Source organism: Aedes aegypti, chromosome 1 (assembly GCF_002204515.2).
Source record: "Aedes aegypti strain LVP_AGWG chromosome 1, AaegL5.0 Primary Assembly, whole genome shotgun sequence".
Taxonomy (NCBI): Eukaryota; Metazoa; Arthropoda; class Insecta; order Diptera; family Culicidae; genus Aedes; species Aedes aegypti.
Window position 1 is genome coordinate 76,450,526 of NC_035107.1, and position 13,257 is coordinate 76,463,782.

A 13,257-nucleotide genomic window follows, 5' to 3' on the forward strand; every position below is an offset into this window, starting at 1 on the left:
ATTCTTTGCTGATTATTTATCTAGAAAATCCTCAAAGACTTTCTCAAGGGTTCTGAATGAAAATCTTAAAGGAAATCCTAGAAGAATCCATGGATTCGGTCGAACTCTGGGAGAAAATTATTGAACAGGGCCTTGAGAATTTAAAAGTCTCTTGAATAATTTAAAGAAGTATTTTAGTGGAACTGAAATCCGAAGAAATTCAGCCGAAGAATCATTGGATGCATTCCTAGAGAATTAAGGACTTGAGACATTTCAGAAATAATCTCTGGTGAAGTTTGTATGAATTCACAAAGAAATCTTCAGAAAAGTACCTGAGGAATTTTGGACAGACTTCGAATGAAATTCCTGGAGCAAATCATTATAAAATATCTGGCGTAGAATATTCATAAGAAATTTTTAGAATGGTCCTCTAAGAAATGTTTGTTTGGAAATATGCTTTGAAAATACAATATATCATTAAAGAATTCGCACAAAGCGTATTCTTTAGTTCCTGATTCGAATTGGAATACAGGCGAATTGACAAATAGCATAGAAATTCTCTGCAGAATAAAATAGAGATAAATAGAAAATGGTCATGAATTTTTAAAATTCAGTAGTTCTGTCACTATCCTTGTTTTTGAGTGTAGGTCATCCAACTGATCAGCAACCTTTTATGGTGAAACATCTCGGAATCCAAAAATGGCCGACTTGTATCTTTACTCACGTTACTACTCGTCATTTAGCACTAAAATGGAGAAATTGCAGGCACACCTTTCTGATCTTTTTATTTTAAACTTTCTGCTAGTGCACAAAGCCAAAAAAACTTCACTATTGATGGATGCTTCCTTCGCGAGATTAGTGCCTTTGACGTTTCAGTGAAATATTGCAAGTTGGATTCCAAGCTGTTTCACCTTAAGATAACAGCACAACGAGTTTAGCGGGAAAATCATATTCAGATGTTCTAATTATTTTATCATTTCTGTAAACTATCCAAAGCTTTTTCTAGATTTTGTCCTTCTACATATCGTCTTTCATGGTAACATTGTTCTCTCATTTCTCATTTCTTCATGGAGGGACATGATGAATAATAATATCAAAAATCCGATTACTTTTCTGCTAGAATGCAAAAAGTGATTCAAATTCAAAAGATCTCTCGCCCATAAATAAACCACTTTCGATTACCTTAATCAATTAACTTGTTTGTCATGATATAAAGTGCTTTCCCGGAACCCATCATTCGCATCTGTCGCAAATTTCATTTTCAAACCAGAAGTGTCTGCACTCTCGGTCCCATCGTCATCGATGGGATTATTTTCATCCCAATGCGACCAACTTCCGCACCATTCAATCAATTCCGCCGTGGCGCGGCAAACCGCCATCTGTCGCCATCGCTTTCATTCCATTCCACGTGGACGGGTGTGCCTCTGTCTTACAGCAACCGCTCCAGGTCCTCGCTTTCCGCATCGCTAGTTCCCGTTTCCGTGTCGGTGTAGTCATCGTCCCGCCGGTTTCGCCGACAGCACGGAAGCCGTCCGTCATCCTCGAAGTCACTCCAGTGCTCGAATTCCTCCTTGTGGTGTTCCAGCAGCATCAGCGAGGGAAACAGACTGTCGCAGCCGCTGCATCTGCGAAATGAAATGAAAAGTGGAAAAAATTGAATTCAATCGTGGTGTTGTAGGAGGCATTTTTACAGGCGCATGAATAAATTATGTGCTTAAATGATAGTTTCAGTAGAGAGAGAGAGCGGCAGTGGCTTTGTCGTTCGGGATGGCTTTTTAGCTTTTGCGTTCACTGACCAATTTCCAAGATAATGTGCCCACTTTAATGATATGTCTTCCTCTGATTTTATTTTTTCTAACTGAACAATTGAATCAAATGATTTATGCAATGTTCAAAACCACCATAATGACTGAATCAGTCCAAGTTGGTGTAAAATTTACTAATCAAATTGTTATTGGATTACGTTTTTCTAATGGATCCAATAAATACCAATTCAAATATTTTAAATTGGAATGCTCATTCTATGAAAGGTAAAGAGGACGAGCTGTTTAACTTTCTTACAGCTAATAACGTACATATAGCAGTTATTACTGAAACCTATTTGAAACCTGGATCCAAGCTCAAAAAGTTTTGTGTTCAGTCGAGGATGGATTACCAACTGATGAGTTCGTTTCATGCTTGTGATAACACATTTTTTCTTGAAAGCTGAAACTTTTAAGTAATATTAAACTGACAAACCATTACTATAAGTGTCGGCATTATGCTTTTTTCTTATACAATTTCAATATACATTTATTTTTCTCTTTTTGACATTATTAAAAATTATTTTTTGAATTGTTCGACATTGTGAATGTTGACGTATATTTTAAAACTTCTACCATATCGAGACAAAATTCACAATAATACTCATATGTATAGTTCGTCACTACAAGTGTCGGCATTATTCCTGTTTCATATAATTTAAAATATATACATGTAATTTTCAGTTTTCGTCATTAATAAAAACATCTTGTGAATTGTTCGACATTATAGATGTTGACGTATTTTTTTAAAGCTTCTACCAAAAACTTCTCGAGACAAAAATACAAAACTAGCTTTAAATATAAGGCTGGTAGCAAGTCACTTTTTAGTGACTTGGTCACTTTTTTCGACCTGGTCACTTAAAAGTCACTATTTCCAACAAAAAGTCACTAAAGTCACTATTTTCGTGATCTGCTGAAAATTAAATTTTTGCAATTTCTAATCGTAATGACTGTTTTTCATCACGCCAATCTGTCATGAAACGGCCTACTTTACTGCACTGAAGTACGCAGTGCGGGAATATTCATTACGCAACTGAAACCAGTGTTGTAATGATTCATTACACAACGCTTTCTCATTACACAACTGTTTTGAGTTGCGTAATGAATAATTACACAACAATTTTTCAGAAATTGCAAAATGATGGTGAATGCATTCCTATATAATTTCTGATACCCTCAAATGGTCTTCTACGAAATTGCAAAAAAATGTTGTACGTAACTCGTTGCAGAACTCGATTTTTACAGCACTCGTCGTAATTATCCTACTCGGCAAGCCTCTTAGGATAAATTTACAACTCGTGCTGTAAAAATCATCATTCTGCAACTTGTTCCGTAAACTACAATTAAGGCTGGTTGAGCTTTTCAAACTCCATCAAAAAGAAATTGATATTTGTATTATATAAAGACAAATATAGTCAGGTCTATTTTTTGGAACAGACTAGCAGCCTGGTATATTTTTTGTCGGATTTGAACCAAGATTTGAGCTGTTTGATTTGAAAAGGAAGGCTATTTTTCCGGGGAATCAAAGAATTTCTACGAGAATACATCTAAAGATTCCTCAACGAAGTTCTCCAACAGAGCACTCCAGGAGCTCTTCCAGAAATTCTACCGAAGTTGTTCCGATGTGTCTAACACAACTTCCACCAGGAACTAATCCATGGATTCCCACCAGTAGTTTCTTCTTGGGGGTCATGCACAAATTACGTCACGCTCCAAGGGGGGGGGAGGGGGTCGAGCCAAGCGTGACAAGCCTTACAAAATTTTCGGAGGACTCATACAAAAAGTGTGACAAAGGGGGGGGGGAGGGGGTCAAAAAAGTTGAAATTTAGCGTGACATAATTTGTGTACCATCCCTTGGATTTATTACGGGAACCTCTTTCAAGAATTCATCCGCGGATTCGCTACAGCAAAACCTCCGGTATTTCCATCAAAAATTTCTTCGTAGATTTCGTCCAGAAATTCTTCCAGGAATTTCTTTCAGAAAACCTCTTAAGGATTTCCCCCAGGAATTCTAAGAATTTGTTTCTAAGAAATCCTTCGGGAATTTTCTCCAGAAGTTTCTCAGAGGCATTCCAATAGCAATTCAACCGGAGATTCCGTCCAGAAATTCTTCTACAAATTGGTTCAGGGATTTATTCAGAAAATTTATCCGAGGATATTCCCAGAAGGAGGATTTTGTCCAGAAATTCCTCTGGAGATTTCCTCCAGAAGAAAGCAAATTTAAACCGTTTATAGTGATATCAGTGGCGATTCCCAAGCTGTATATACTGTTAATAAATTCTGTTTGCTGTATATACTGTTCCCAAATATACTGTTAATAAATTTTAGCAATACATATACTGCCCATACTCGCAATACAGTCCCATCAGGAAAATTATCTTGTCGAGAAAAACGCAATTGAACATTATTGCAAAGGTTTTCGTAACGCCGCTGCAGGCAGCAGAAAATTCTAGTGATATTACTCAACACATTATCATTAGAGTACAAGAGAATAAACAACTACTAAAATATTGTGAATGCGGTTGTTTTTTATATACAAATTCAAGATACTTGCCAATGGGACTCGTTATCCGAGTACTTTCCTCTTCAAATTCAAATATACCCGCATACCAGTCCCATTACTTCGGACTCGCTTACTTAGTTATCGCGCATCTTGACACATTTATTGTCAAGTTTATCATGGATTCCAAGGGACTTTTCCTTTTGCTACTATAGTGCTTTCATATTTTAATTGCAATACTTATTATACACTATAAAATAATATGGTGGTGATAGTGGCAGTCCTCAAGACTGAATGCGTTGCGGCCGGCCATATAGGAAAAGTAGTTGGGATTCACCTGCAGCATGTTGTAGTTTCTGACACACAGGTACTAAGGCGGGTAAGTTTTGATTGGCCTGATTTCGAAAAAGCTGTTGGACATTTCTTAGATATCCATAATGCTGGCTTTTCATTGGACCTTCTAAATTATCACCATTAGTGTCGCTAAACGTACTGCTCGACCAGTCGACGATACCAGTGGTGGTATGCTAATTCCCATGTTAGCCCAAAAAGCCTCCCCTCCATGTCGTTAGATTTAGGTAATTGATCAGAAGACAAAAGTTATGACAGCTATAGGTTTGACTTAGAGGGAAGCTATTTATCTTATTTTTAATTTAGACTCTCATAAGGACTAGATATGTTTCAATCACTCATCGCACCAGAAGCATTCTAGACAAAAATGAAAAACAACATTTGTTATGGAGTGCAGATAGTTTAAAACACTGTAATTTGTAGCATTTCTTTTTCTTATGGGATGAAAACTACGATGCAAGATTACAGAAATCATAATAGGAATAAAGGTACATGAATTTCGTCGTAATCTATTAGTGGGACTGTTATGCGGGTACTTTCAATATGGGACGCACATGATTTGGTATTTTTTTCGCATTTTGTCCATACAAAAATACAATTTTAAGTATGATACCATGAAGTACACTAACAATAAACATGATTCATGAAGAAAACTCAAAAGTGATGAAAATTGAAATGGGACTATTTTGCGAGTATGGGCAGTATACGGGGCCCAAATAGCCGTAGCGGTACACGCGCAGCTATTCAGCAAGACCAAGCTGAGGGTCGTGGGTTCGAATCCCACCGGTCGAGGATCTTTTCGGGTTGGAAATTTTCTCGACTCCCCAGGGCATAGAGTATCTTTGTACCTGCCACACGATATACGCATGCAAAAATGGTCATCGGCATAGTAAGCTCTCAGTTAATAACTGTGGAAGTGCTCATGAGAACACTAAGCTGAGAAGCAGGCTCTGTCCCAGTGGGGACGTAACGCCAGAAAGAAGAAGAAGATGCGATTTCAATCGTTTATTGTTTGTTTACAATGATACCCCCATTGATTTGACCGCTTTTATTTTAAATTGATGATTAAACAGTCATTTAGCTCATGGAATGCAATGAAGTCAAATGAAACGTTGTGAAACGAAACGCTGAATCAAAACAAAACAACCAGAAGACTTAACAGAAACACGGTTTTAGGTATTCAATTTCAAATAGTTTGCATGAGGTACCGTCCAAATTAGCGGGGGTGCACGGTATGCAAATAAGTCATTTTCAGGGTCGTAGAACATATAAATCCTGTAACCTCACGAGTTTTACGATATGATTGTTTTCAAAAAATTATTTATTGGAACGTTCAATTTAATTGTAGATATTAGTGTTATAAGTGTTTACTTAGAAGAAAGAGGTTTTAATTTTACAGAAATTCTGCCACAAATTTTACCATTGTTTCAGTTTTTCTGCTTGTTTGTTTGTTCTGCTTGAATGTTCTGAAATTCATCCACGAATAAATTAAATCTTAAATGTACCATCTTTCTGAGCAATCAAGGCTTATTCTGGACAGACAAATGTTAAGAAACATTTCCAGCCATTACTGCTGTTATTTACATTCTAAAATTACCTAATATGTACATTCGTAAATATCAATATAGAACGTATTTTCGTTTCTGGTTTATTTTATGACTTTGAAGTCACTTTAAGGTCACTTTTTGGTCACTATTTTGATCATTTTGGTCACTAAAGTCACTATTATTTTGGTCTTTGATTGCTACCAGCCCTGTATAAGTCGTATATTTCCCCCTTGTCCATGGATCGCATCATCGACCAGAGGTGACTCCCAGATCTTTTCCTCCCTCACAAATAAACACCCTTCCCGTGGTGATTGTGGAGATGCAGAGGTATTCCCGGTTTCTAGAAGCAACAATCATTACACCCTAACATTCCTTCCCCATCCCAACTGACTGTAAGGACTTGGCCGGCGCCGTTATTGATCAATAATATTAGATCTGCTAAAGTTGCACTTCGAGAGTAAGCGGAAACTCCCATCCCTTATTCATTTGGATCGTAGTGCAATTCTTACCAGTTCCGATCAATCACGGAGTAGCAACCATTGACATGTACAGTCAGTCTATGCTATGCTATGCTATGCTTTTCGAGTCGACTGGATATATGAAACACTAGTGGTCCCGGCAAACTTGACCTTGCCATCAAGTAGGCCGTTGAAAAACCGCTATGGTTCGTGCCATACAAAATGACAGTTCCGTTCACCCTCGTTTTTCTGACTTTCCCGGTGAAAATCCTGGGAACTTTATACACACAAACAAGTCGGAACCCGTGACAAACAAAACGGAGAAAGAATCATTCAAATCCGCTGACCCGCTCGTAAGTCATTTCGTGAAATACCAACAGCATTCCATTTTGGTTTATATATAGATAGATAGATGATATTTTGATAGTGGTCTTGATGTTAACATTTCTTTGCAAACAAAACTTGATATTGACAATGTTCTCGAACTTTAACTGATGTCATTGTTGAAGTAAGGGGCATTGCAATACCCAAATTCGAATCCACGATTATAGACGATCATCTTAAACATTTGTTCAGTCTTAACATTTCAGTCGTCGCGCTGTTGTATTTTGTACAACACTGGTGAAAAAATCTTGCTTTTTGTACACAACAGCAGCGTGGTGGTTCTGACGGTGGCAAACGACGACTGGAAGGTCAAAAACGTAAGGAAAAAGCCATTTCAACGCACTCGCGATCCTGCTACGAAAATTATATGATAGGATAAAAAAACGATTTTCACAATTAAAAAACAAAAATTTTGAAAACAAAATTTCTCAATTGGACCCTAGCTCTGAGCCCTTTTGGAAATCGTCTAAAATTTTGAAAAAAAAAAATCTCAGGAGCCAATACCGGCATTGAAAAAGGAAAACAAATTATTACTAACTAATTGCGAAAAAAGCTCAAAAACTTGCTATGCAGTTTGAAAGCGCGCATAATTTAAATTCAGGACTTATTAGCCCAATAGAAAATCAAGTTACTCAGGACTTTGAAGACTTTCTCAATTAATAGAACGTTTTCGAAAAATCCTGGAAGACTGATTTGAAAGAAGCGAGAACTATTATTTCAAAAGTCAAAAATATGAAAGCCCCTGAGGATGATGGAATTTTATACATCCTCATCCTCAAACTGCTGAAACTACACTGTGGATAATAAATTTTAAGCTCCAAAATAGTGTATGAACTTGAAGGTGTCATATTGTCATTCGTGATAGTGTACAACACTTCAAGAATATATTAAATAACAAAAATGAACTTCCAACTCATATTTCAGGCTGTCGGCCAAGTAAGTTGTTGAACATCAATGTCAGCAACTTTTCCAAGCAGCCTAGAGAGCCGTGTAGTTATCGGTAGCGGTTGACTCAACTGGCTAAGAATAATACTACGGATCGCCTGATCCGGTGGTAGAAATCCACCAGTCAGGTAACCCCAATTCCAAGGTTTCATACGACCCGTGCTGATGGATGAATGGTTGAGGGGGTTTAAAAGATGCTCAATCGCGTACGGAGCCTGGGGTGTACCAGGGCGAACTCCCCAGTATGTAGCCCTTACTGCATTACAGCGGGGCAATGATGCAGCGGACCGTTTCAACCATTTGAATTAAAAGAATTAATTAAAATTAAAAATTAAAAAGAAGTTTAAAGTACTGATGCAGAGCGGCGTGAGTCGATCTTAAGCCCTCATTGAACTCGGGAAGGGCGTAGATGAGCTAACTTCCTGTAAACGTGGCAGGACGGATCTAGACAACTCGGCAACCAGTGAAGACGTCCCCAAGCAGAAACGAACCAAGAAACGTCTGGATCCCAGAGATCAAGCTGAGCAATCCAACCACGGTGACACCAAAATTCTGCAACCTGCTCTACAAGTTTGGATACATGGTCCTTGTCTGCAAGGATCCCGAGACTGCAGGCTGGGTGAAAGAAATAACTCCTTCACTCATCCCTTGGAAAGATGCCGAGTTGGAAGCAATGAACGTGGAGAAAATTCAGAGTTCAGAACCGATTCGTGCGTTCTTTCCCCAAGGTGCGAAATAGCGTGATGAGCGCATTAAAAAGGGTCATCGAGAGCCAAAACGACATCACAACCTCTAGTTGGCGTATTCTCCAAAGAAGCACACCAAACGATTTCCATGTCGAGTGGATATTTACGGTTGATGGGCCGTCTATGGAGAACCTAACAAAACCTAACTTTATCTTCAACTATCGCTTTGGCGAAATACAGCTGAGAAAAATAAAGGGCAAAACCACTCAGTTGAAAGAAAATTCAACTAACAGACTGCCCCAGGAGAAATCTATGGCAGCCTCTAGCAAAAACCCACAATCAAACCCCTTTAAAAAGGCCAGTCTGCCTGTCTCTAAAGATTCAAGCTCCATCCAAACTTCTAGCTCTAGCGGTGGCAGAATGGTGCCATCTAAGAGCAGTGGATCTGGTAAAAGATTGAATTCGACTACAGAGACAAAAAAGGCTGGCCTAGGGAAGAAGATTGACAAACACGAACACCCGAAACATCATCCAAAACAAATACAAGATTATCCGCAGCATCCAAAGAAGGACGACCGCCTTCCTGGAAACTGCGGCACACCTAAAACTGACTAAGATCATTCAAGTGAATCTCCATCATGCTCGAAGCGCAACGGATGTGCTTTGCCGGAGATTCACAAAAGAACTGTTCACTGTGGCTCTTATCCAGGAGCCATGGATCAACCAATCTCGAGTACAGGGTATTCATGTAAACTCATGTAAGTTGGTATATGATGACAGCCAGCTCTCTCCAAGAGCAGCTATTCTAATACGCAATGACCCTAAAAGCTTTACAATTACAGAATTCATTAAACGAGACATCGTAGCAGTCAGGGTGGAGATTCCTACCGCTAGGGGGAAAGCTGATATTGTCATGGTCTCAGCGTATTTCTCAGGCGACGCGGAAGATGTTCCTCCTCCAGAGATTGCTGCGCTAACCTCCTACTGTGAAACAAAAAACATTCTCCTTGTCATCGGATGTGACGCGAATGCGCATCACACTACTGTATGGGGAAGTACAAATGTAAATCCTCGAGGTGAGTACCTTTTACAGTTTCTGTCCTCAAAAAACATTGACATATGTAACACAGGTGACAAGCCTACATATGAAAACGCCATACGACAGGAAGTGCTGGATCTGACTTTATGTAGTCAGTCCATCTCCCACAAAATAACAAACTGGCATGTTTCTGATGAAATATCTATGTCAGACCACAAACACGTAGTCTTTGAATGGGAAGCGGGTCTAACTATTGCAAAATCGTTTACAGATCCGTGCCAATTGCTCTACTGACTGGAGCCTATACCGAAAGGCTCTGACAGACTACAACAAGGAGATAAGGCTAGCTAAGCGGAAATCATGGGTCCTCATGTGTGAAAGCATTGAGAAGACTCCCGTAGCTGCCAGACTTCATAAAACTCTATCGAAAGACCACTCCAATGGTCTGGGAACTCTCCGAAAGACTGACGGTTTGCTCACTGTGGATCCCACAGAAACACTGAGTGAAATGCTGAGGACTCACTTCCCTGATTCAATCTCTGAAGCGAGCGTGAACGCTAATGGCGACAGACATGGCGTCTCTGGTCAACAAGAGCTCCTGTCATGGGACTCAAGTACCAACCAGAGACGCATTGAAGGTTGCCAAAGAAGCCTTCACGCGAGCAAGGGTGGAAAGGGCAGTAAGATTCTTTGAGCCATTTAAATCTGCTGGCATGGATGGAATTTTCCCAGCGCTTATCCAGAAAGAGGAGCAAACGCTCATTCCTCCCATGATAGAGATTTTAAAGGCCAGTTTAGTCTTAGGGCATATTCCAGATGACTGGCGTCAAGTTCGAATTGTCTTTATCCCGAAGGCGAAAAAAAAGACAAAACCATTCCCAAAGCTTACAGACCGATAAGTCTGTCGTCAGTGATGCTTAAAATAATGGAAAAGGTCTTAGGAGAGTTCATAAATTCAAAATTTAAGGAACCAATGCCTCTTTCCAAATACCAATTCGCTAACCAAAGTGGAAAATCTACGATCTCAGCACTACACATGCTAGTCAACAAGATCGAGAAAACTTTTCATGCAAAGGTAATCGCCATCGTGGCATTTCTTGACATTGAGGGTGCATTCGATAACGCTTCCTATTCGTCTATAGTGTCAGCAATGCATAGGAGAAAATTTGACCCATGCATTGCTACCTGGGTACATGTTATGCTAGCAAATCGCCGAATCTCATCCGAGTTGAGCGGATCGTGCGTCACTGTCATGGCCACAAAAGGGTGTCCTCAAGGAGGGGTGTTTTCACCTTTGCTATGGTCTCTAGTGGTGCATGATCTTCTTATTAGCTTGGAAAAAAAGGATTCGAGGTTATTGGCTACGCTGATGATGTTGTCATCATTGTATGCGGCAAATTTGAATGCTTGATGCTAAACTCAATTGGAACACACATCTTCAAAACATGGTAAATAAAGGTCTCAACTCTCTGTGTCTGTCTGCTCAAAGACCTCTGGAAAGAAGTGGGGCCTAAAACCTAATATGATCATGTGGATATATAAAACCATCATTCGGCCTAGAATAGCCTACGCTTCCCTTGTTTGGTGACCAAAAACAAGCGATGTTACGGCTAGCGTCAAGCTGAACAAAATCTAACGCGCTGCGTGCGTCGCCATTACTGGTGCAGTTCGCAGCGCCCCTTCATTCGCCCTAGATGCAATGCTCCATCTGCCCCGGCTAGATCAATTCATAAAGCTGAATGCTGAGAAAAGCGCTCTGAGGCTAAAACGATCAAAAAACCTTCTGTCAGGTGATTTAACCGGTAACCTAAGCATACTAAACGAATTTTCTATAAATCCAATTGTAGAAAAATGCAGTGACTGGATGGAAATGGTTGTGAATTAAGACATGCCATATACGGTGTTCATTCCTTCTCGCCAAGAGTGGCAAGAAGGTGGACCGAATATTCCTCCAGGCTCAATCAAGTTCTACACTGATGGATCGAGAATAAACAATCGTTCTGGATCTGGAGTGCACGGACCAAGAACCAAAATCTCGGTCGCTCTCGGACAGTGGCCTACAGTTTTTCAGGCTGAAGTGTATGCTATCATTGAATGTGCGCAGCTCAGCGTAAAGAGGAATTACAGAAATGCCACAATCTGTATTTTCTCCAACAGCCTAGCAGCTCTTCATGCCCTGAAAGCTTACACTTATAACTCAAAATTAGTGTGGGAATGTGTTCCTTCTTTAAAAACCTTAGTCACCCACAATCGAGTTAAACTATGTTGGATCCCGGGGCATACGGGTCTAGAAATTGCCGATGAGCTAGCCAGGAATGGATCGGCCAATACATTCATTGGTCCTGAGCCATTCTTGGGCATATCAAACTGCTCACTAAATACTGAACTGAACAGCTGGTTGTCCAGTCAAATTATATCCAATTGGAAAACAGTTTCCAAAGCGAATCAGTCCAAAAGATTCGTCACAATTAATTCGAAACAAACACAAAAACTCATTGGTCTCAACTAAAGGGACCTCAGCACTTTACTTTACTTACTTTTGCTGGCTCTACGTCCTTTAAGACATGACCTGCGCCACAATGTTACGCCAACTAACTCGGTCCATGGCTGCTAACCTCCAATTCCTCGATCGGGGCGACACTTCCAAGATCCTGCTCCACTTGGTCAAACCACCTAGCTCGTTGCACTCCCCTTCGTCTTGTACCGGCCGGATTTGAGTTGAACACCATTTTTGCGGGATTGTTGTCCGGCATTCTCACAACGTGTCCCGCCCATCGTACCCTTCCAGCTTTGGCGACTTTCGTGATACTGGGTTCACCGTAGAGTTGCGCAAGCTCGTGGTTCATTCTTCTCCTCCATATGCCGTTCTCACATACTCCGCCGAAGATCGTCCTAAGCACACGTCGTTCAAAAACTCCTAGCGCTTGCAGGTCCTCTTCGAGCATTGTCCACGTCTCATGCCCGTAGAGGACTACCGGTCTTATTAGCGTCTTGTACATGGTACACTTAGTACGGAAGTGAAGTTTACCAGACCGCAAGGTCTTGTGGAGTCCATAGTAAGCACGACTTTCGGCAATGATACGTCTTCGAATTTTTCTGCTGCAGTTGTTATCCGACGTTATCAATGATCCGAGGTAGACAAATTCGTCCACCACCTCGAACTCATCCCCGTCGAGCGTCACGCGTCTGCCTATGCAAGCTCTATCGCGCTCGGTTCCTCCAGCCAGCAGATATTTCGTCTTCGACGTATTTACCTTCAATCCAACCCGGTCTGCTTTATGTTTCAGCTTGGTATACTGTTCAGCAACCACCTGGAACGTTCTTCCGACAATGTCCACGTCGTCAGCGAAACAAATGAACTGGCTGGATTTATTGAAGATCTTGCCCCGCATGTTGAAGCTCGCCCGTTTCATAACACCTTCTAGCGCAATATTGAACAGGAGGCAATATTGCTCCTCCGGTAGCTGTTCTGTATCCCAGATCCTGGCTATCAATCGGTGCAGACAAGTGGCCAACCTGTCCGGGCCCATTTTAATAAGTTCCGCTCCAATACCATCCTTTCCAGC

The 13,257-nt window shown here is 40.5% G+C and overlaps 1 protein-coding gene across 2 annotated transcripts in view; it reads right to left on the minus strand.

Annotated features, from left to right (window-relative positions):
• Window positions 1–966: 966 nt before the first annotated feature.
• LOC110675390 overlaps window positions 967–13,257 on the minus strand; it is a 290,765-nt gene continuing 278,474 nt past the window's right edge. For both annotated transcript variants that reach the window (XM_021840284.1, XM_021840290.1), the window contains exon 5: window positions 967–1,604. In XM_021840284.1, the coding sequence (XP_021695976.1) occupies window positions 1,409–1,604 (196 nt within the window). In that variant the 3' untranslated portion in view covers window positions 967–1,408. The remainder of the gene's footprint in view (window positions 1,605–13,257) is intronic.